Here is a 26,222-nt window from a genome sequence, read left to right on the forward strand (position 1 = left end):
AAAACCTCGTGAGGGATTTAATGACTGGAAAAATGGTCAATCCTGATTAACTCCCATGAAAATTCAGCTGAACATAGGTAATTTTGGTTAACTTTAAAAGCTAGAGGAGAAATCACAAGGAGAATAGATAAAAGCAAAATATTGGAGGGAAATGTCAATACAGATTGTTGCTGTAGCCAAAAACCTTTCCATACAAGACAGGTGTCACAACTATGGGTTTGGGTGAACATATCCGAAAAACTACAGCTAATAGCAAGCTTTGATCCTTTTCTAGCACTCTGTGGAAACAGAGGAAAAGGGAAAACATCAGATATTTCCCTGCGGACATCAAGAGTTTGTATCAGATCTGCCAGAAAAGGTCGTGGAGTGTATGGTACATGAAGTGAAAGAATCTAAATATTTTTCAACCACATTACACTCCACCCCTGATATTACACATATGAGTAAGCTGTCTTTTGTTATAAGGTATTTATAAACAGATGGATTTCCTGTTGAACAATTTATCTGTTTTGTCGCAAATTCAGAGTGCAGATCAGAAGAATTAACTGGTTCATTAATAAACTTATTAAGTAAATATTATCTGGACATTTGGTTATGAAGGGGTCAGTCATTTGACAATTCAAGCAGTATGACTGGTACTTATTCTAGGCTCCAAGACAGAATTAAGCAAATCAACCCTCTTGCTGTGTACATTCCATGTACTGTTCGCTCCCTTAACTTACAACAGTATACTGAAGAGCCAATGAAACTAGTACACCTGTCTAATATCGTGTTGGGCTTCCACGAGCATGCAGAAGTGCCGCAACACGACGTGGCATGGACTCGACTAATGTCTGACATAGTGGTGGAGGGAACTGACACCATGAATCCTGCACGGCTGTCCATAAATCTGTACGAGTACGAGAGGATGGAGATCTCTTCTGAACAGCACGTTGGAAGGCATCCCAAATAGTCTGAATAATGTTCATGCCTGGGGAGCTTGGTGGCCAGTAAGGGTCACATATTTTTAAAGTTTTACATGAAATATAAAAATAGCATTAGCAAGACCTAACTGTAGCAGTTGTTTCGATTATGGGCTGTATCATATACAGCTTCACATAAGTCTTAGTCTGAGAAACTGACTGCACAGGATATGTGTATTTACTCTGTGAACAAACAATTCACTGTTTTGGAAAGCATTGCTAGTAGTGAAGATATCACCATACCCCCACAGTACAACAAGGTGTAGGACGATGAGGTTATGCGGGGAGATAAAAAGCATGTACAACATGCAGGTGACACAAACGTTTTGATGTTTCTGAGTGTAAAAGAATGATAACATCTGAGGCAGACTTACTTCTCCTTTATGTAAGATGATGAAACTGAAAAAGTTTAAACAACAAGGATACTATCTGGACAGTACAAAGATAAAAACATTCTTTCTAATAAAGTAAAAAGTGTAGGGTCACATTAACTGGACAACATATTTTTAATGTGACTTTTGTTAACAGTGACTGCAAATGTAAGTGCATATAAACAGCAAAGAAAACACAGTAGTATTCTGTTTTGTAATTGTGATTTGGTTGTGGTTTTCACATGAGATGACTGTCAAGTCATTTTACAAATAGGATAAAATGTTCTTTCAGGTTTGATTTGAACCACCGATCTACAGACATAATTATATACATAAAATTTGACGGTCCACCGTTCTAACAAATAAGCTACTGAATAATTGAGATGAAGTTGGGAAAAAAGACAATTTTCACTAAGTGTTTCATTTTGTTGAACGACACTTTCCTTCATTGTAACAGTGGGAGAGCATATCTCAGAGGTAAGTTAACATTAACTTCACAGTACAATGCATTTATAATTAAATTAGTGAACTTGGGCGTCGACAAAGCGGCAATGTGCCAATATAGCACAACCACATTTTACACATTTCCTTATTCTGGGAAACACTCAACAACAACTTTTCAGGAGTTTTTATAGATGTATGAAGGGAGATCAAATATAAATGGGATTTTTGTTCCTGAACCTCATCAGTTGGTAGGACTGGCCCCGCACTTCTGCTGTGCTTAGGTGGGACCATTAGAAGTGAGGAGAGTGTGCTATTAGATATTTCCCGCTATTTAGGTCAGTAATGCACACACTGTCTGAGCAACAGGTGCACCCTTCCATAGTGCAGTGCATAATTATCAAATTTCTTGCTCGTGAAGAAGTTACAGCAGCAGAAATTTGCCAAAAATTGAATGCACAGTTCGGTGATAAAACATTATCAAGGGCATGTGTGTTTGCCTGGCATAAAAAGGTCAAGAAAGGACAGGAACATGTGGAAAATCAGCAACATGATCATCGTCCTAGGACCAGCATTACAGACAAAAACATTCGTGCAGTTAAAGACATTATTGATGACAATTGATGGGCGAGAGTATCAGAAATTGCACAAAATGTTGGAATCAGTTATGGGAGCTGTCAAGCAATCATCACAAATGACCTACAGTTCTGTAAAGTGTGTTCCAGATGGGTCCCTAAACCTTTGACTGCAAATCTGAAGTTGAGACGTTTGGAGGTTTGTCAGGGCTTACAGCAAGGTTTTCAGATCATCACCTGTGCTGAAACATGGGTTCACCACTACACCCCAGAATTCAAACAAGCCAGTAAGGAGTGGCAGAGGAAAGGGGAGGCAGCACCAGTCAAAGCTAAGACTCGACTGTCAGCTGGCAAGGTTCTTTCAACCATTTTTTCGATCAGCGAGGCATTTTGCTGAATGATTTTTTGCACAAGTGACGCACAATCAATGCTGCTTACTACTGCGAACTGTCAATCAAGGTGAGAGTTCCATATCACCGCAAAAGATGAGACCAATCGATCTGACAGGTCATCCTCCTCCACGACAATGCGCGACCCCATATTGCAGCTCTAACTGCCTCCAAGCTACAGAAAATGCACTGGACTACACTTGATCACCCTCCTTACAGCCCAGACTTATCGCCCTGTGATTTCCATTTATTCGGACAGCTTAAAAAGCTCTAGGAGGGCGACGATTTGAAGATAACAAGAGTGTGGAAGACTGTGTGCAACTGGCTGGTGACATGACCCAGTTCTTTCTATGATGAGGGCATCAAAACGCTACCCACAGGCTGGGACAAATGCACTTCCAAAGCATGAGGCTACATAGAAAAATAAATTATAACTGCCTTGAGTTTTTCAATAAATGAATTTAAATAAAAAATAAACTCATGTTTATATTTGATTCCCCCTCGTATTTGTACAGTATGGTACAATACACCATCTGTAACCCATCTTCCGAAATGTAAATTCCAAAACAAGACATCACTGTGAATTAGCATTAGGACAATAAGAGCAGTGAGCTAGGCAGTGAAGTCACTGACATCACATGATGAATGGAACATTTTAGCAGGCTCCCAAATAATTTTTTATAAAAGAATACTAATTATTTTTTATAAAAGAATACTGAAATTCAAAAGGAAAAAATCATGTTATGATCATAAAGTGACATAATTAATCATTAAGGCAATTTCCAGAAAACAGTCAAATACCCTACTGCAGGAAGGAAAAAATCATTAGAAGAGTTTTATAGCAATTTTTCATCCACAAGTAATTTTCCTGGGCAAGACAACACTATACTATTGAAGTGTGCTAGAAAACTGCAAGAACACAAAGTACTTTGTATAGAGTAGTGCACAAAAACCAGAATTTTTTCCTAATTTGGAGATTGCCCAACAAATATTTTTGCCAACCGCTGCAACAAATTGCTCAGCCTAGCGTTCTTTCTCACTCTTCAAAAAGACTCAACAATTATTGTGGACATCGATGTCACAAGACTGAGTCAACAGTCTTGTCATCCTCTCTACGAATTCTACGCTACACAGCACTAGACTATAAAGATTTGACCGATGGAATTTCTATAAAGCAAGCATGCTGTAAACAGTTCTGCCTTTCTATAATGGAGTGAATTCAATATGCACATACGTATGATTATGATTATAACTATTATTAGTAATATTATTATTATTTATTAGCAGCAACAGCAGCAGCACAGATGCAGTATTCAGTTAGATACAGGTGTGAGTTGCTAGGTGGTATACTGGTGTCGAAATGAGGGGCAGACGAGTTTATTTCTACCTATGAATAGCAAATACGAGGTTCGACAATAAAGTAATGAGACTGATTTTTTTTGCAAGATGTGTCAACCCTGCAGGCTTGCGTAGGCACAATATCTTTGACCTCGGTCTATAAGCTGCTTCTAGTCCAAGTGGCACATCAAAGAAACTGCTCAGTCGTGAGCTGTGCTGTAATAAGTTAACACGTGTTTGTGTCTCTCGTCACGGAAATGGAACCGCATAATATTGCGCAACAGTATCTTTTTAAATTGGGTGAAAACGCGACAACAACTTACGGTAAGCTTCAAAAAGCTTTTGGAGAGGAGGTTATATCAAGAGCTCCAGTTTTTCGTTAGCATGTTTAGTGAAGTCAGAACGAATGTTGAAAATGAAGACAGCATTGGACGACCATCAACCTCACAGACCGATGTCAACTTGGCCAGGGTGCGTGACCTCATATGATTATCCGTGAAAATGATTGCAGAAGAACTGAACATCAATCGAGAAACGGTTTGCCTAATAATAACTGAATATCTTGGTATGAGAAAGATCTGTGCAAAAATAGTCCCCACAAATCTCACACCACAACAGCGAGAAACACGGAAAAATGTGGCAGCCGATCTGTTAGAGCAAACAGAAATCAATCCAGAATTGTTGAACCATGAAAGTTGGTTTTTTCAGTGCGATCCAGAGACAAAAAACCAAAGTTAGCAGTGGTGCTCAAAGGGATCACCCAGACCAAAAAAAGCTCACATATCAAAGCCAAAAGTGAAATGCATGCTTGTATGCTTCTTTGATTCCAAGGGAATTGTTCATAAAGAGTGAGTGCCTTCTGGACAAACAGGTAACCAATATTACTACAAAGAAATTTTAGAAAGACTTCGTAAAAGAGTTCTTTGTGTCCATGCCAATATTGCTGATAATTGGATTCTGCATCACGATAATGTGCCACCCCATACTGCTCGGTCAGTACGGCAATTTTTAACCTCAAAACAAATTTCAGTACTAACACAGCCACCTTATTCACCAGATATTGCTCCATGCGACTTTTTTCTATTTCCAAGAGTCAAAATGGCGGTCAAGGGACACCATTTTCAAACAGCACAAGATGTCCAAAAAGCTGTGACGAGGGTCATGGAGGATATTACAGAAGATGAGTTCCAGAAATGTTACCATCAATGGCAGAAGCGCTGGAAAAAGTGTGTGCAATCAGAAGGGAACTTCTTTGAAGGAGACAACACTAAACTTGAATAAAACTGTAAGCAACATTTTTTTTTTCACATAAGTCTCATTACTCTATTGTCGCGCCTCGTAGTTAAATTCGCCCTAGGGCCACCTCACTATCCATCTGAATATCATGGCACTTCACATAAGGAGCCCCATCCAGTGTGCGTACACTGATCTTTATTTCTGGAACCTGTAAGTCATTTTTATTTCTTTGAAATTCCATAATGCAAGTTTTTGCAATATTAAGCACTAAGATGTCAAGTATGAACTGGTTGTGAGCCTGTTCCATTATTCTAGTGGTAGTGTCTGTGTCTGGTATGAATGTGATTGGCCCCTTTATCAGCATACTTCTGCCATTAGCAAACATTACAGTTTCTAAAGAGTGGCCAACAATATGAGAGCAACACTCAACATTCCCAGAAAATCAAACAACAATTTGTCTTTAAAAAAGTCAAATCATTTTATTGCTTTTGAAATATTCCCCTTCAATATCAATACATTTTTGCATTCAAAGAAACCAGTCCTCAAAGCAATGATGCCACTTTTTCTGAGGCACTTGACAACCCAGGTTTTTATAATACTCTGTTACTTCATTTTATAACAAAAAAGTGGCTCCATGCATTTTATCTTTAATTTTTTGGGATGAAAAGAAATCACAAGGTGCTAGGTCAGATCCGTATGGTGGAGACCTTTAGGACATCCAGATACTAAGTTATCAGTTTTGCAGTTCATGGTGATGTGTTATGATGGAAGTTTTTTTTTCATGGACTTTTTCAAAAATCTGTGGTAAATAGTTATTTGTGTAACTATCAGTATTGCCCATCTTAGAAAAAAAAAGCTTGCAACTAACTTGTTACAATCACTGCAAATTCATTGGACTGTTGTAGTCTTAGATTCGTGCGGTGGCGTTCTCGCTTCCTGCGCCCGGGTTCCCGGGTTCGATTCCCGGCGGGGTCAGGGATTTTCTCTGCCTCGTGATGACTGGGTGTTGTGTGATGTCCTTAGGTTAGTTAGGTTTAAGTAGTTCTAAGTTCTAGGGGACTGATGACCATAGATTTTAAGTCCCATAGTGCTCAGAGCCATTTGAACCATTCTGTAGTCTTAGATTGTATTTGAAAGACCTATGTGGAACCGACTGACTTTTCTTTTCATTATCATAACAATGAATCCAAGAGAATGGAGAAATACGAAAATACCCATAGACAGGAAAGAAGCCATTACAATACTACTACACAAGAAAGGGGACAAGAAAGTACTGGATAACTACAGGAGCATCTCTCTCTTAAACATAGGGTACAAGGTTTTGTGAAGAATCTTGTTGAACAGAGTTGAAGAGCAACTCTGGCCGACAATAGGAGAGTACCAGTGTGGCTTTAAAAAAGGGAGGAACTGTACAGAACAGATTTTTGGAATAAAAAGGATAATAGAACACAGAAACAGGAAAGGAAAAAAGACAACAGTAACATTTGTGGACTTCCAAAAGGCCTACAATTCAGCTGACAGAAGTACTCTGCTTGATGTGTTAGAAGATAGAGGACTGGATGCTACAACACATGCAATAGTAAAGGAAACGTTAAGCGACTCTACTGCCAGGATTAGGCATCGCAGTACGCTGTCGGACAGCTTCGAAATAAAAACAGGAGTCTGGCAAGGGGATGAACAGTCACCAATTTTATTTAACCCGGTTTAGGACGAAGTAGTGAGACAGTGGAGACAACTAAATACACTACTGGCCATTAAAATTCCTACACCAAGAAGAGATGCAGATGATAAACAGGTATTCATTGGACAAATAAATTATACTAGAACTGACATGTGATTACATTTTCACACAATTTGGGTGCATAGATCCTGAAAAATCAGCACCCAGAACAACCACCTCCGGCTGTAATAACGGGCTTGATATGCCTGAGCATTGAGTCAAACAGAGCTTGGATGGCGTGTACAGGTAAAGCTGCCTATGCAGCTTCAACAATACCACAGTTCATCGAGAGTAGTGACTGGCATATTGTGACGAGCCAATTGCTCGGCCACCATTGACCAGACATTTTCAATTGGTGAGAGATCTGGAGAATGTGCTGTTCAGGGCAGCAGTCGAACATTTTCTGTGTCCAGAAAGGCCCGTACAGGACCTGCAACATGCGGATGTGCATTATCCTGCTGAAATGTAGGGTTTCGCAGGGATCGAATGAAGAGTAGAGCTATGGGTTGTAACACATCTGAAATGTAACATCCATTGTTCAAAGTGCCGTCAATGCAAACAAGAGGTGACCGAAATGTGTAACCAATGGCACCCCATACGATCACGTCAGGTGATATGCCAGTATGGCGGTGACGAATACACGCTTCCAATGTGCGTTCACCGCGATGTCGCCAAACACGGATGCGGCCATCATGATGCTGTAAACAGAACCTGGATTCATCCGAAAAAATGACGTTTTGCCATTCATGCACCCAGGTTCGTTGTTGAGTACACCATCGCAGGCACTCCTGTCTGCGATGCAGCGTCAAGGGTAACCGCAGCCACGGTCTCAGACCTGATAGTCTGTGCTGCTGCAAAACGTTGTCGAACTGTTCGTGCAGATGGTTGTTGTCTTGCAAACGTCCCCATCTGTTGACTCAGGGATCGAGATGTGGCTGCATGATCTGTTACAGCCATGCGGATAAGATGGCTGTCATCTTGACTGCTAGTGATACGAGGCTGTTGTGATCCAGTACAGCGTTCCGTATTACCATCCTGAACCCACCGATTCCATAATCTGCTAACAGTCATTGGATCTTGACCAACGCGAGCAGCAATGTCGCAATACGATAAACCGCAATCGCGATAGGCTACAATCCGACCTTTATCAAAGTCGGAAACGTGATGGTACGCATTTCTCCTCCTTATGCGAGGCATGACAACAACGTTTCACCGAGCAAAGCCGGTCAAATGCTTTTTGTGTATGAGAAATTGGTTGGAAACTTTCCTCATTTCAGCACGTTGTATCACCACCGGCGCCAACCTTGTGTGAATGCTCTGAAAAGCTAATCATTCGCATATCACAGCATCTTCTTCGTGTCAGTTAAATTTTGCATCTGTAGCATGGCCAGTAATTTAGTAATATGAAGATCAAAGGTGCCCAAATATGGTACAATGTGAAACAATGCAACAGTGGACTGCCTGGCATTTGCAGATGACATGGCACTCTTAAATGAAACAGAACAAGAAGCGAAGACAGCACTAAAAAAATCTAGCCGAATCGGCAGAAAAGGTCACGCTGAAGATTGCATATAAGACGACCAAGACATTGAACACTGAGTCTGACTGGAAGATAGATGACCAAGTGGTTGAGAAAGTCAACAGTTTTCATTATTTGGGGGAGAAGATAACTAGTGGCATACAGAGCAATGGTAGCACAGTAGACAGGGCACAGCTTTTGCAGAAGCTTCGGTATGCGGTGAAAAGCACATATGGCAAGAAAAATCTGGCACGGAATGCCAGATTGCGACATTACACAGCAACTGTAAGAAGTGCTGCTCTGTATGCATCAGAAATGGTCACACTTGGCAAGAGAGCTTGTATACAGTTGGAGGAGGAGGAGCGGAAAATTTTGAGAGACATTTGAGGCACCAAAAAACATGGGGATACAGGATACACAAAACACGACAGGAACTGTATGAAAATATTGAACCCATGTTGAGCGAGATACGGAACAGGAGGTTAGAATTCATTGGGCATATCATGAGGATGGATGAGGAGATGTTTACTAAGAAGATATGGAATGCATGTCATACGGGAAACAACTGGGTGAAGGAAGTCAGTGATGACTGGAAGGCTGGAGGAATAAGAGAAAGAAATCTGCAGGCAGTAGTACAGGACAGGGAGAAATATAAAGGGTTGGTTGATCATCACAGGTGGTCGGACACCAAAATCAAAGTTGTCTTGACAGAAGAAGAAAGAAACAGATAAAGCAAGAGAATGAAGAGGTATTGGGAAGAAAGAAGATGTGCAAAACAAGCCACACGTGATCCGAAAGGGTCCTAATGAAGTAGAAGAAGAAGATGAAGATGATGAATCCAAGATCCATCACCAGTAATGGTATTCCAACCAAGAAGTTCCACCTCTGAATTTTTCTACAGCAATCAATGCACTGTTGTTCCATGATCAGGAGTCAGTCCATGTGGAAGACATCTACAACATCTTTGATGTCAAATGTTTTAGATTAGAATTATACCAATGCCAAATGTCACTCAAATGCATATGTAAGACATCTGTCAATCTTCTTCGAGCGCTGCTCAAACAGTGGCAATATTTTCACTAGTAACAGCAGTTCTAGGATAGCCATCATGAAATTCACCTCAGAGAAAAAACAGATCTCTCTTGAATTCCTAGCACCAATTACGAGGATAATCCCAAAAGTAAGATCTCCTATTTCTTTATAAGTACATAGGCCTGTTTATTTCTACAATGGTTTACATCAGTTTACAGCTTGAACATTTAGCTATTTTTTTGACATAATCACCATTTCTGTCAATACTTTTTTGTAGACACTGTGGCAATTTTTGTATGTCCATGTCGTACCAGCTCGCCGCCATGGTGTTCAGGTAAGTTATGAACCTCTTCTTTCACCTCGTCGTCGGAGCTGAATCGCTTTCCGGCCAAATGTTCTTTTAACCTAGGGAACAGGTGACAGTGACTGGGCCCCAAGTCAGGACAATAGGGTGGGTGGGTGATTTTGTTCCACTGGAACTGTTGCAGGAGAGCAAAGGTTTGCCGAGCAATGTGTGGGCGAGCGTTGTCGTGGAGAATGTGTACGCCTTTGCTCAACATTCCTCTTCTCCGGTTCTGAATTGCCCGTTTGAGTTTTTTCAGAGTCTCACAGTACCTGTCGGTGTTAATTGTGGTCCCAGTGATTCAGCTCCGACGACGAGGTGAAGAAAGAGGTTCATAACTTCCTGAACACCATGGCGGCGAGCTGCTATGACTTGGACATACAAAAACTGCCACAGCGTCTACAAAAATGCATAGACATAAATGGTGATTATTTCAAAAAATAGCTAAATGTTCAAGCTGTAAACTAATGAAAACCATTGAAGAAATAAACAGGTCTATGTACTTATAAAAAATATGAGACCTTACTTTTGGGATTACCTTCGTATAATTAGTTGCTTCTTCAACGAGTGCATTTCTAAGCTGATCTTAACACAGTTTAGGCATTAATGATGATTTTAATCGTGCAAAAGCATAGCCCGGAAACGATCTCTAATCAAACACATATTTTGGTGTAAATTAAATCTTTAGATGATGGTAATTAACAAAGAAATGGAGTAAATCAAGAAACTACCCAGTAATCAACTTACAAAACATTAGAGCGCAGCTGTTGAATACAATGAAATTTCATTTGTTTTCAGAACCACGGCATTCTAAAATTTTTCAAACTCTCCCTCATACCACTGCTGGGTCCCGTAAAACATTTTTAGCAGCTGGTAATTTTTGCATCAGCAAACTTTACAGACTTTTATAACGTTTTTTTATCATTGCTGGAAAGAAGGCAAATTGTTTCATATGAGGTCCATAAAAGTGAGGAGCATGCATTCTCACCATCTCCTGCTTGACCCTGACGGAGTCATCAGCAGCACTGCCGCTGCTGCTGGGCACAGGAGAAATCTGTAACAGCAAAACAAACATAGTTACTCCACAGCCTTCAGTGGACACCACAAATTCTGCAAAACTGTTTTTAATGGACACTTTATCTCATCTTAGTCTAGAGACGGAAAATTTTCTGTAGTATCAACACAACGACTTGTCAATAAATGAGCTGTGTAACAGTTTTTGTAATGATATACTGAAAATATTGACATCTTTGATGCACCATCTTTGACTAATTTCATCTCAAATCATACAGGTCAAGAGCGAATGTGTCTCATCATTATTTCAAAGTTTTCTGAAAATAATATGTACTGAAGTTCAACAAGGCACCTTTCAAACACTAAAATATCTTGATTTTCTGTTAAAATGTTTTAGATCTCTCTAAACGAGACTATTCGTGAAAATGTCATGTTGTTGTTGTTGTGGTCTTCAGTCCTGAGATTGGTTTGATGCAGCTCTCCATGCTACTCTATCCTGTGCAACCTTCTTCATCTTCCAGTACCTACTGCAACCTACATCCTTCTGAATCTGCTTAGTGTATTCATCTCTTGGTATGCCTCTACGATTTTTACCCTCCACGGTGCCCTCCAATGCTAAATTTGTGATCCCTCGATGCCTCAAAACATGTCCTACCAACTGATCCCTTCTTCTAGGCAAGTTGTGCCACAAACTTCTCTTCTCCCCAATCCTGTTCAATACCTCCTCATTAGTTATGTGATCTACCCACCTTATCTTCAGCATTCTTCTGTAGCACCACATTTCGAAAGCTTCTATTCTCTTCTTGTCCAAGCTAGTTATCGTCCATGTTTCACTTCCATACATGGCTACACTCCATACAAATACTTTCAGAAACGACTTCCTGACACTTAAATCTATACTCGATGTTAACAAATTTCTCTTCTTCAGAAACGATTTCCTTGCCATTGCCAGTCTACATTTTATATCCTCTCTACTTCGACCATCATCAGTTATTTTACTCCCTAAATAGCAAAACTCCTTTACTACTTTAAGTGTCTCATTTCCTAATCTAATTCCCTCAGCATCATCCGACTTAATTAGACTACATTCCATTATCCTCGTTTTGCTTTTGTTGATGTTCATCTTATATCCTCCTTTCAAGACACTGTCCATTCCGTTCAACTGCTCTTCCAAGTCCTTTGATGTCTCTGACAGAATTACAATGTCATCGGCGAACCTCAAAGTTTTTACTTCTTCTCCATGAATTTTAATACCTACCCCAAATTTTTCTTTTGTTTCCTTTACTGCTTGCTCAATATACAGATTGAATAACATCGGGGAGAGGCTGCAACCCTGTCTCACTCCTTTCCCAACCACTGCTTCCCTTTCATGCCCCTCGACTCTTATAACTGCCATCTGCTTTCTGTACAAATTGTAAATAGCCTTTCGCTCCCTGTATTTTACCCCTGCCTCCTTCAGAATTTGAAAGAGGGTATTCCAGTTAACATTGTCAAAAGCTTTCTCTAAGTCTACAAATGCTAGAAACGTAGGTTTGCCTTTTCTTAATCTTTCTTCTAAGATAAGTCGTAAGGTTAGTATTGCCTCATGTGTTCCAACATTTCTACGGAATAGAAACTGATCTTCCCCGAGGTCCGCTTTTACCAGTTTTTCCATTCATCTGTAAAGAATTCACATTAGTATTTTACAGCTGTGACTTACTAAACTGATAGTTCGGTAATTTTCACATCTGTCAACACCTGCTTTCTTTGGGATTGGAATTATTATATTCTTCTTGAAGTCTGAGGGTATTTCGCCTGTCTCATACATCGTGCTCACCAGATGGTAGAGTTTTGTCATGACTGGCTCTCCCGAGGCCATCAGTAGTTCTAATGGAATGTTGTCTACTCCCGGGGCCTTGTTTCGACTCAGGTCTTTCAGTGCTCTGTCAAACTCTTCACGCAGTATCTTATCTCCCATTTCATCTTCATTGACATCCTCTTCCTTTTCCATAATATTGCCGTCAAGTACATCGCCCTTGTATAAACCCTCTATATACTCCTTCCACCTTTCTGCGTTCCCTTCTTTGCTTAGAACTGGGTTGCCATCTGAGCTCTTGATATTCATAAAAGTGGTTCTCTTATCTCCAAAGGTCTCTTTAATTTTCCTGTAGGCAGTATCTATCTTAACCCTAGTGAGACAAGCCTCTTCATCCTTACATTTGTCCTCTAGCCATCCCTGCTTAGCCATTTTGTACTTCCTGTCGATATCATTTTTGAGACGTTTGTATTCCTTTTTGCCTACTTCATTTAGTGCATTTTTATATTTTCTCCTTTCATCAATTAAATTCAATATTTCTTCTGTTACCCAAGGATTTCTATTAGCCCTCGTCTTTTTACCTACTTGATCGTCTGCTGCCTTCATCCCTCAGAGCTACCCATTCTTCTTCTACTGTATTTCTTTCCCCCATTTCTGTCAATTGTTCCCTTATGCTCTCCCTGAAACTCTCTACAACCTCTGGTTCTTTCAGTTTATCCAGGTCCCATCTCCTTAAATTCCTACCTTTTTGCAGTTTCTTCAGTTTCAATCTGCAGTTCATAACCAATAGATTGTGGTCAGAATCCACATCTGCCCCAGGAAATGTCTTACAATTTAAAACCTGGTTCCTAAATCTCTGTCTTACCATTATATAATCTATCTGATACCTTTTAGTATCTCCAGGATTCTTCCAGGTATACAACCTTCTTTTATGATTCTTGAACCAAGTTATGATTATGTTATTATGTTTATGATTAAGTTATGCTCTGTGCAAAATTCTACAAGGCGGCTTCCTCTTTCATTTCTTAGCCCCAATCCATATTCACCTACTACGTTTCCTTCTCTTCCTTTTCCTACTGTCGAATTCCAGTCACCCATGACTATTAAATTTTCGTCTCCCTTCACTACCTGAATAATTTCTTTTATCTCGTCATACATTTCATCTATTTCTTCATCATCTGCAGAGCTAGTTGGCATATAAACTTGTACTACTGTAGTAGGCATGGGCTTTGTGTCTATCTTGGCCACAATAATGCATTCACTATGCTGTTTGTAGTAGCTAACCCGCACTCCTATTTTTTTATTCATTATTAAACCTACTCCTGCATTACCCCTATTTGATTTTGTATTTATAACCCTGTAATCACCTGACCAAAAGTCTTGTTCCTCCTGCCACCGAACTTCACTAATTCCCACTATATCTAACTTTAACCTATCCATTTCCCTTTTTAAATTTTCTAACCTACCTGCCCGATTAAGGGATCTGACATTCCACGCTCCGATCCGTAGAACACCAGTTTTCTTTCTCCTGATAACAACGTCCTCCTGAGTAGTCCCAGCCCGGAGATCCGAATGGGGGACTATTTTACCTCCGGAATATTTTACCCAAGAGGACGCCATCATCATTTAATCATACAGTAAAGCTGCATGTCCTCGGGAAAAATTACGGCTGTAGTTTCCCCTTGCTTTCAGCCGTTCACAGTACCAGCACAGCAAGGCCGTTTTGGTTAATGTTACAAGGCCAGATCAGTCAATCATCCAGACTGTTGCCCTTCAACTACTGAAAAGGCTGCTGCCCCTCTTCAGGAACCACATGTTTGTCTGGCCTCTCAACAGATACCCCTCCGTTGTGGTTGCACCTACGGTACGGCCATCTGTATCGCTGAGGCACGCAAGCCTCCCCACCAACGGCAAGGTCCATGGTTCATGGGGGGGGTCATAATGCAAGGGAAAATAAATATAATTGTAATAAAAAACTACACATGATAGAAATCTGAAATTATTTTTAATATAAACCTTGTTCACAATACTATCAGACATGATTAACATATGGACATTTCTGAACTTCTTTTCTTCTTTAATTTCGAAAAATAAACTGCAAAAATTTGTAACTTTTTGCAAATTTAAAAACTATGTTTTGAAAATATGAATAGTCACAGGATGTTAACTGTCTTGAGATATGACGTTAATACCTGAAATTCTTAAACTGTCAAAATATTTTTATATAAAGATGAGAGGATCTGACATTTTTGCATTCTTTATGATTTAGGGGCCTATTTTCTCTAAAAAAACCCTGTCCTGAATGTTCTAAAAATTGAACTGTATGTTAGTTGGTCATTGTACTTATGGAATGTGCCATCAGAGTGGGCAATATTTTGCGGTGGAAGATTTGACAAAATTTTATGTTACGCCTAGGTACTCTCAAGGTAGAAAAAATCTTGTCAGTTAAAAATTTAAACTGATTGCTGATTTTGAGTAAATGTTCTGCAAAACTGTTATATCTTAGTCAGAGCAATTACTTTACATCCTCATAAGTGAGTGGGAAAACAATTGTTCACTTTGTTCAAGTAATGCATAAAAAATTACATATATATAAAATAGCTTTATAAACAAATTTTTCTGTTTCTGATATTATTCACAATTTTTCTTGTTTTCTGTCATGATTTTACTTCTTTATGGCATTCCATGAATTAAAACTACCTGCACTGAAACAATCAACAGTGCACTCTTGAAAAAGAGCTCATTTTTTAATTTTTTTAAAATTATTTATTTATTTTTTGTTTTAATGATGATCCAACAACAGCAGTATTTGGGAAACGGGAACTGCACAGTGATCTGTTGATGATGGGCATTTGAAAAAAATTGCCATGCCATGAGGTGTCATAATGGAGATGGTCACATCTAATAGCTCTTGAGACACATTAATTATTTGTCCCACCCACCACTGGCATACACACAAGAAATGAATAGATAAGTGGCAGCAGAACACACACACACGAAAGACTGTTGTGACTGGCAAACTTTCGGAGCCAGTGGCTCCTTCTTCAGGCAGAAGGGTTGAAGGGGAAGCAAGAGGGGTGAAGGAAAAGGACTGGAGAGGTCTAGCAAAAGGGGTATCCTAGTCACCCAGAACCGCGGGTCAGGGGAGACTTACCGTACGGAATGAGAAGGAAAGACTGATTGTTGGGGATTGCATCGGACGAGATTTGAAAACCTGAGAGCTTAAAGGTGCAAGACAGGGTAATATGCGAGACAGAGATTACTACTAAAACATCCTGCACAAGTTAATAAGAGTGAGTAAGCTGAGTGCATTGCACATAACGGAAGTGGGAGAGGGGGGGGGGGGGGGAGGTGCAAATAGATGGGAAATACAATGGAAGATGTAGAAAACTAAAATGGAGTGAAGCAAAGGGTAGTTACAGTGAAGAGTACCTGGGACGGAACAAATTACCATAAATTACGGCCAGGTGGGTGGTGGAACCAAGGACATGTAGTGCTAGTTCCCACCTGCGGAGTTCTGAGAAACTGGTGTCTGGGGGAAGAATCCAGATGGCGCATGTGGTGAAACAGGTGTCGAGGTCATGAATTTCATGTTGTAGAGTATGCTCTGCAACAGGATATTGCGAGTTGCCAGTATATACCCTCCGCCTATGCCCATTCATCCTAATTGATAATTTGGTAGTAGTCATGCCGATGTAGAAGGCTGAACAGTGTTTACATAATAGCTGGTATATGGCGTGTCGTATCACAGGTGGCTCTCCCTTCAATAGTATATGTTTTGCCAGTTATGGGGCTATTACAGGTAGTGGTAGGAGGGTGCATAGGGCAAGTCTTGCAGTGGGGACAGTCACAGGGGTAGGAGGCGTAAGGTAGGGAGATGGGTGCAGAAGGAGCATAGGCTTTGACAAGAATATTGCGGAGGTCGGGAGGGCAACAGAAAGCTATTCTAGGTGTGGTGGGCAATATTATCTATCCAAGACACTATCCAAATTGAACCCTGCCTGGAACAGTTCCGTCCTCCGTCACAGCGGGACCCACCTCCTCTTCCTCAAAATCACCTTCTCCAAACCTTCCAGGAATTTCTGACTTCCAACCTTGCCTCTCAATCCTTCTTAAAAAACCTTAATCCTACTCCCAACATCACCACTGCTGAAGCCGAGGCTATCCGTGATCTGAAGGCTGACTGATCCATCATCATTCTTCCGGCGGACAAGGGTTCCAAGACAGTGGTACTTGATCGCCGGGAGTATGTGGCTGAGGGACTGCGTCAGCTTTCAGACAACACCACATACAAAGTTTGCCAAGGTAATCCCATTCCAGATGTCCAGGCGGAGCTTCAAGGAATCCTCAGAACCTCAGGCCCCCTACAAAACCTTTCACCTGACTCCATCAACCTCATGACCCCACCGACACCCCGCACCCCTACCTGCTACCTTCTTCCTAAAATTCACAAACCCAATCATCCCGGCTGCCCTATTGTAGCTGGTTACCAAGCCCCCACAGAACATCTCTCTGCCTACGTAGATCAACACCTTCAACCAGTCTCCCATCCTTCATCAAAGACGCCAACCACTTTCTCGAACGCCTGGAATCCTTACCCAATCTGTTACCCCTGGAAACCATCCTTGTAAACATTGATGCCACTTCCTTATACACAAATATTCCACACGTCCAGGGCCTCGCTGTGATGGAGCACTTCCTTTCACACCGATCACCTGCCACCCTACCTAAAACCTCTTTCCTCATTACCTTAGCCAGCTTCATCCTGACCCACAACTTCTTCACTTTCGAAGACCAGACATCCCAACAATTAAAGGGAACAGCCATGCGGTACCAGGATGGCCCCCTCATACGCCAACCTATTTATGGGTCGCTTAGAGGAAGCCTTCTTGGTTACCCAGGCCTGCCAACCCAAACTTTGGTACAGATTTATTGATGACATCTTCATGATCTGGACTCACAGTGAAGAAGAACTCCAGAATTTCCTCTCCAACCTCAACTCCTTTGGTTCCATCAGATTCACCTGGTCCTACTCCAAATCCCATGCCACTTTCCTTGACGTTGACCTCCATCTGTCCAATGGCCAGCTTCACACGTCCGTCCACATCAAACTCACCAACAAGCAACAGTACCTCCATTATGACAGCTGCCACTCATTCCACATCAAACGGTCCCTTCCCTACAGCCTAGGTCTTCGTGGCAAACGAATCTGCTCCAGTCCGGAATCCCTGAACCATTACACCAACCACCTGAAAACAGCTTTCGCATCCCGCAACTACCCTCCCGACCTGGTACAGAAGCAAATAACCAGAGCCACTTCCTCATCCCCTCAAACCCAGAACCTCCCACAGAAGAACCCCAAAAGTGCCCCACTTGTGACAGGATACTTTCCAGGACTGGATCAGACTCTGAATGTGGCTCTCCAGCAGGGATACGACTTCCTCAAATCCTGCCCTGAAATGAGATCCATCCTTCATGAAATCCTCCCCACTCCTCCAAGAGTGTCTTTCCGCCGTCCACCTAACCTTCGTAACCTCTTAGTTCATCACTATGAAATCCTCAAACCACCTTCCCTACCCTCTGGCTCCTACCCTTGTAACCGCCCCGGGTGTAAAACCTGTCCCATGCACCCTCCCACCACCACCTACTCCAGTCCTGTAACCCGGAAGGTGTACACGATCAAAGGCAGAGCCACGTGTGAAAGCACCCACGTGATTTACCAACTGACCTGCCTATACTGTGAAGCTTTCTATGTGGGAATGACCAGCAACAAACTGTCCATTCGCATGAATGGACACAGGCAGACAGTGTTTGTTGGTAATGAGGATCACCCTGTGGCTAAACATGCCTCGGTGCATGGCCAGCACATCTTGGCACAGTGTTACACCGTCCGGGTTATCTGGATACTTCCCACTAACACCGACCTGTCAGAACTCCGGAGATGGGAACTTGCCCTTCAGTATATCCTCTTTTCTCATTATCCGCCAGGCCTCAACCTCCGCTAATTTCAAGTTGCTGCCGCTCATACCTCACCTGTCATTCAACAACATCTTTGCCTCTGTACTTCTGCCCCGACTGACATCTCTGCCCAAACTCTTTGCCTTTACAAATGTCTGCTTGTGTCTGTGTATGTGCGGATGGATATGTGTGCGTGTGCGAGTGTGTACCTGTCCTTTTTTCCCCCTAATGTAAGTCTTTCCGCTCCCGGGATTGGAATGACTCCTTACCCTCTCCCTTAAAACCCACATCCTTTCGTCTTTCTCTCTCCTTCCCTCTTTCCTGACGAAGCAACCTTGAGTTGCAAAAGCTTGAATTTTGTGTGTATGTTTGTGTTTGTTTGTGTGTCTATCAACCTGCCAGTGCTTTCGTTTGGTAAGTCACATCATCTTTGTTTTAGATATATGATTGCTTTCATTATTACACCAGAAATGAAGTTGCTCAAAAGAAAGTCTTCTAATATACACTGAGGTCCCTACATTTCACACACAGTAACAGATGGCATTTTGTGGAGAACTGTTCTTGCAATGTATATGCCACTCCAGGATACAACCTGGCAGTCACTTGACTGAATTCCTACCACTAGCTTCATAGCAAATCACTCTTCTCTCTTGTTAAATGGAATTCCCCTCATGTACTTTCATTTAGAGGTAAGAGTTTAGTGTTTTGTAGTAATTTTGATATGGTCCGTACAAATGCAATAGCATCTCTTATAGAATCAACAGCTTTATACTGGAGATAAATCTTCTTGCAAGATGCTTGCAGAGACCTGCTACCCCTTCGCATGCATTTTCCTGTGACCTGTTGATGAAAATATCCACTTTTTATCTTTATTCCTGTACAGTGTTTTCCAATCTCATAAAGCTGAAAGCGGTTTGTAAAATGAGATGCTGCGCATCAGTTACACACACATTTAGGAGATGTATGGCCTCTAGATGCTATGTCATGGACAGCATAGCATGCGTGTACACTATAATGAATGAGATCATCACTGACAACAGCAAAACAGTGTGATGTTCCAAGACAGAGTAACATATGCGAATATTGACATTTGTGATGTGTGCCGGTGGTACCTTCAAACTGCAAAGCAACAGGTCAGTTCTCAGCGAAGTCAAAATGAAGAATTAGTGTATCAGTATTCTGGTATGTGGGTGATTCTACTCCTGCTGTGGTCTGTCTCTGAATCCTGAGGATATGGTGAGCTATTCCTTTCATGATCCAAAGTCTCACCTCCATAACAAACTTCCGTAAGTCCACTGTCTTCTGCACCAACTCTCCTCCATCCCACAATGCATATGTCAAGTAATTGTCAGTATCCTGAAGGTGAACTATACATGTGTATTTTACTCTGTAGACTATTGGCTAGAAAATTAATCACAGGTTTTGCTTTTGCATAAGTCTTGTGAATATCCTTGTGTAGGTCAGCTTTCTGGTGTAAACTGTCCCGTCGCCAGAAAGTCCACGACACCACTAAATTTTAATTGCGTACTAGTAGACAGCATACAGTTTAGATCAGTGCATTATAGTTTGAGTATTTATCTTGTCCAGTAACTTTTCGGTAAACAAGATTTCTAATCAGTTTCTGTAAATACATCAACTTCAATAGAGAAATGCCAGCCAGTGTCGCCGAGCAGTTCTAGGCGCTTCAGTCCGGAACTGCGCACCTGCTACGGTCGCAGGTTCGAATCCTGCCTCGGGCATGGATGTGTGTGATGTCCTTATGTTAGTTAGGTTTAAGTAGTTCTAAGTTCTAGGGGACTGATGATCTCAGATGTTAAGTCGCATAGAGCTCAGAGCCAGTAGAGAAATTTATTTCTGTTTAATAGCTTGTGGTCTCAGAGTACAGTCAGAAATCTGCATAAAAACTTTTAGTGTTACTTTATTCTCCTTTGGTACATTTTGTATACATTTCAAACTCAGTAGTGCCATTTGACATCTTATATCTACACTCCTGGAAATGGAAAAAAGAACACATTGACACCGGTGTGTCAGACCCACAATACTTGCTCCGGACACTGCGAGAGGGCTGTACAAGCAATGATCACACGCACGGCACAGCGGACACACCAGGAACCGCGGTGTTGGCCGTCGAATGGCGCTAGCTGCGCAGCATTTGTGCACCGCCGCCGTCAGTGTCAGCCAGTTTGCCATGGCATACGGAGCTCCATCGCAGTCTTTAACACTGGTAGCATGCCACGACAGCGTGGACGTGAACCGTATGTGCAGTTGACGGACTTTGAGCGAGGGCGTATAGTGGGCATGCGGGAGGCCGGGTGGACGTACCGCCGAATTGCTCAACACGCGGGGCGCGAGATCTCCACAGTACATCGATGTTGTCGCCAGTGGTCGGCGGAAGGTGCACGTGCCCGTCGACCTGGGACCGGACCGCAGCGACGCACGGATGCACGCCAAGACCGCAGGATCCTATGCAGTGCCGTAGGGGACCGCACCGCCACTTCCCAGCAAATTAGGGACACTGTTGCTCCTGGGGTATCGGCGAGGACCATTCGCAACCGCCTCCACATGAAGCTGGGCCACGGTCCCGCACACCGTTAGGCCGGCTTCCGGTCACGCCCCAACATCGTGCAGCCCGCCTCCAGTGGTGTCGCGACAGGCGTGAATGGAGGGACGAATGGAGACGTGTCGTCTTCAGCGATGAGAGTCGCTTCTGCCTTGGTGCCAATGATGGTCGTATGCGTGTTTGGCGCCGTGCAGGTGAGCGCCACAATCAGGACTGCATACGACCGAGGCACAGGGCCAACACCCGGCATCATGGTGTAGGGAGCGATCTCCTACACTGGCCGTACACCACTGGTGATCGTCGAGGGGACACTGAATAGTGCACGGTACATCCAAACCGTCATCGAACCCATCGTTCTACCATTCCTAGACCGGCAAGGGAACTTGCTGTTCCAACAGGACAATGCACGTCCGCATGTATCCCGTGCCACCCAACGTGCTCTAGAAGGTGTAAGTCAACTACCCTGGCCAGCAAGATCTCCGGATCTGTCCCCCATTGGGCATGTTTGGGACTGGATGAAGTGTCGTCTCACGCGGTCGTCACGTCCAGCACGAACGCTGGTCCAACTGAGGCGCCAGGTGGAAATGGCATGGCAAGCCGTTCCACAGGACTACATCCAGCATCTCTACGATCGTCTCCATGGGAGAATAGCAGCCTGCATTGCTGCGACAGGTGGATATACACTGTACTAGTGGTGACATTGTGCATGCTCTGTTGCCTGTGTCTATGTGCCTGTGGTTCTGTCAGTGTGATCATGTGATGTATCTGACCCCAGGAATGTGTCAATAAAGTTTCCCCTTCCTGGGACAATGAATTCACGGTGTTCTTATTTCAATTTCCAGGAGTGTATTTTATACACGGTACAATATTGCTAGGGACTGTGCTTGTTGTGACCAGACACAAGGAGAGTTGGCTACTGTCCGTAAAGAGCTGAAAGCTTCTAACTAATGTTAAAAGTTGTGGTGATGTCGAGGTGCCAGTAATGAGACCTGTGACACCTTTGGTGCCACTGGAATCTCCTGGGGAACCGGACGCCTCTGCGGCTTCTGATACACAACATCTGACCGGTCTGTCCTCACTCCAGAGTGGGTGACAGACAGTGGTGGGTTCACCTGTCACTGGGCAGAAGGTGAAAGAGGGAGCACGTCATGTGACTGGCTCCTTACGTCTTAGCAACAGGTACGAGGTGCTACCCAGTGTTGATGATAACTCTGAGCCAGCACAGGATGCCTCTACTGTTGGGCCAGCAGTCGATTTTCCTGCCCAGTACAGACAAGTACAGAGCGTGGGTATGCTAGTTATTGGGAGCTCCAATGTTAGGCGGGTGAGGGAGCCCCTCAGGGAGATAGCAGGCGAGGCGGGAAAGAAGTCCAGAGTGAATTTGGTATGTTTGGCGGGAGGTCTCATCTATGATATGGAGGAGGCCCTGCCGGCGGCTAGTGAGTGCACTGGGTGCAACCAGCTACATGTAGTGGCATATGTCGGCACGAATGATGCCTCGGCTATTTTCGGCGGCTGGCTGATTTGGTGAAGGCAAATAGCAATGCATGTGGGGTGCAGGCTAAGCTGTGTCTATTTGTAGTATCGTACCCAGGATTGATCGCAACCCTCTAGTTTGGAGCAGAGTGAAAGGTCTAAACCAGAGGCTCTGATGACTCTACGGCAGTATCGGATGCAAATTTCTCAATCTCCGCTACCACGTGCAGAATTGTAGGGTTCCCCTTAATAGGTCAGGCATGCACTACATGCAGAAAGCAGCTACTATGGTAGCAGAGTACGTGTGGCATGCACGAGGGGCATTTTTAGTTTGGAGGACCCCTCCCTTGGAATCAAAGACATTTTGCCTGTTAAATCAGCCACAGTGGCCTCAGAGAAACTTTGTCCTTGCAGATCAGAGATAGAAAAGACTAATATGATTTTAGTAAACTGCAGGAGCATCCAAGGAAAGGTCTCAGAATTAGCATCGCTTACTGAAGGTTATAATGCGGAGATAGTATTGGGAACAGAAAGCTGGTTGAAACCAGACGTCAATGACAATGAAATCTTAAGTTCAGATTGGAATGTTTATCGTACGGATGGGTTAGCCACCAATGGTGGCGGCGTGTTTATTGCAGTAAAAAATTCGACAAAATCAAGCGTGGTTATCACACAAAATCAAGCGTGGTTATCACACATTCCAAATGTGAACTAATCTAGGTGAAACTGAGTATGAAAGAAAGGTCAAAAATGGTGATCGGGTGCTTTTATAGACCACCTGTTTCTGGATCTGTAGTTGTAGAGCCTTACAGACAGAACTTGCAGAAAATCATTGGTAACTTTCCTGATCATGCTGTTATAATACGGGGCCACTTCAGCTTGCCAGGTATAGATTTGGAGTGTTTTGCCACCAAAACTGGTGCCAGAGACAGGGATTCATGTAGAATTGTTCTGGATGTCTTGTCCAAAAATTACCTTGAGCAGATGGAGAAGCAAGTCATGAGGGTAATGTCTTAGAACTCAGGGCAATAAAAAGGCCTGAACTTATAGAATCAGTTAACGTAGTGGAAGGTATGAGTGAGCACAAGGCTGCAACAGCATCTATGACGACGGGTCCTACAAGGCACGTTAAGAAAGGTAGGAAGATATATTTGCTCAGCAAGGGAGACAGGATACAAATTTCAGAATATCTCAGTAGTCAGCATAAAATATTTGGTGATGAGACAAAGATGTGGAGAACAAATGGAAAAAAATTCAAAGGCATCATTCAATATGCCACTAGGAAGTATGTTCTGAGTAAGGTTTTAAGGGATGGGGAAGATTGTCCATGGTTTAACAGCCGTGTTAGAAAAGCACTATGTAAACAAAGAGCACTTTATTTCAGATTCAAGGGAAGTAATTACCTAGCTGACAAACAAAAGCTGAATGAAGTGAAAATGAGCGTAAGGAGAGCAATGAGACAAGCATTCAATGATTTTGAAAGTACCATATTTACTCGAATCTAAGCCGCACTTTTTTTCCGGTTTTTGTAATCCAAAAAACCGCCTGCGGCTTAGAATCGAGTGCAAAGTAAGCGGAAGTTCTGAAAAATGTTGGTAGGTGCCGCCACAATTAACTTCTGCCATCGAATATATGTAGCGCTACAACAGGCATGTCTTGCAGGCACAAAGATAAATACTGGCGCCAAAACCTCTTCGTCAGTAAATAAATTTTTAAAAAAAGTGGAAAACGAGGTTTTTTCTCCGCCCCGAGTTTCGACCACTGCACTTTCATACATTATCCAACGAAGTAAATAGAAATTTCGTATTGTTCATCTTCTAGCAGCATTTCAATGTACTACGAAAATCCGACTGGCAAGACTGGAGTGTTTGTCAATATGGGAAACTTTACGTCCTGAATTTTTTCCTACCTGTGAGAAAAGTTGGTTGCTACTAGGAACTTTTATGAATTGTGAATCACATGCAGTATTCTCTTCACCATAAGGATAATACGAATATAAACATTTTGCCATGTATTCTTTCGTGTTTGCTGCTGTCTCTTTTAAATCCTGTCTGCCTAATAAACTAAGAAACTAGAGCGAGAGCACAGCAAACGCGGAAGAATACACAAATCATGTCATGTTTATATTGGTATTATTCTTATGCCTAATAGTGATACAGTCAGAAATGAAGCACGGCAATTGACTAGATTTTTAAATCTAAGAGGACTCTAATTTCTGTGCAGAATATAATGTACTAAAGAGGCGTCTGCATAGATTTTCAAACGGAGAAAAATGTTCGCTAAACTCTCGTTCAGAACATCTTCCATCATATGCAGTCTATTATTTGGTTCTTGTTGATCATTATCAAAGAAAGCAGCAGTGCAAGTAACCGCGCACAAAAGCAAGCCATGCCGCGAGCGGCGACAGGCCGTAAACACTCATTATCAGAATGCGACAAACAATGCGTGACACAGTACAGTAATGCATTTTCAGCTTAGAGTGACGTAAACACATAACGGCACTTATCAGATCAAAGAAAAATAAGCAATCAATTCAAACCAGACGAAGCACGTGAAAAAGGAAGGGTACCCGTATAAATACGGACGGAGCACCTGACACATAGCAATGGCTTCCTGGTAAAGCTTAACTGCTAAGCTTACGACTCGAACCAAACTACTGTAGCTGTATCGTCATTCGTTCGACCTCAATTGTGTCTAGTATCATAATGGACCAACTTAGTTTCGATTTGGAGGTGCGGCCTAAAACTTTTATCTCCCCTTGAATTTCGAGTCTCAAATTTCAGGTGCGGCTTAGAATCGGGAAAATTTTTTCCTTGATTTCGAGTCTCATTTTTCAGGTGCGGCTTAGATTCGAGTAAATACGGTAAGATGTCAACCGACCTGGGTAAAAACCCTAAGAGATTTTGGTCATATGTAAAAGTAGTAAGTGGGTCAAAATCATCTATTTATTCTCTCAGTGACCACACCAGCACCGAAACGAAAGATAACAGAGAGAAGGTCAAAATACTGGTTGGTTGGTTGGTTGGTTGGTTGTTTGAGGTTAAAGGGACCAAACAGCAAGGTCATCAGTCCCTTGTTTCAAATAGACTCCATTCTGCTAACGGGACATCTCAGTAGAGTCAGAAAAATAAAACGGATAAAGGGGAAACGTAAAAGGGCAGTCACGTTGTCATTAGTAAAAACAAATGAGGGAAGTTGGCAAGAGAACGAACCCAACACTATGCTGAAACAGCATAGGCAAGACCACCTGTGACTTAAAAGGTACAACTGCTATAATGCAGAAAGTACGTATGGGAATAGAAAAACTAACCAAGCCTTAAAAAGAAGGGGTGAAAACAGAGTAAAAGGGAAAGAAAAGAGGATTCCGGTCAGGGAGGTGAATCGGGAATCTCTGAACACTGCCTACAGTGGGAGACACCCAAACACTCACCGCCCTGCCCCAACACCAGAGGGAGATTAAAAACTTTAAAACTGAGAATAAAAACCACTCTCC

At 42.4% G+C, this 26,222-nt stretch overlaps 1 protein-coding gene across 3 annotated transcripts in view; it reads right to left on the minus strand.

Annotated features, from left to right (window-relative positions):
- LOC124720393 (zinc finger protein 70-like) overlaps nt 1–26,222 on the minus strand; it is a 280,865-nt gene that overhangs the window by 193,053 nt on the left and 61,590 nt on the right. For 2 of the 3 annotated variants that reach the window (XM_047245734.1, XM_047245733.1), the window contains exon 2: nt 10,915–10,980. In XM_047245734.1, the coding sequence (XP_047101690.1) occupies nt 10,915–10,980 (66 nt within the window). Of the gene's footprint in view, nt 1–10,914; nt 10,981–26,222 lie in introns of those variants that run through there. The other variant, XM_047245735.1, reaches the window with a different exon arrangement.

Source organism: Schistocerca piceifrons, chromosome 11, assembly GCF_021461385.2.
Source record: "Schistocerca piceifrons isolate TAMUIC-IGC-003096 chromosome 11, iqSchPice1.1, whole genome shotgun sequence".
NCBI lineage: Eukaryota > Metazoa > Arthropoda > Insecta > Orthoptera > Acrididae > Schistocerca > Schistocerca piceifrons.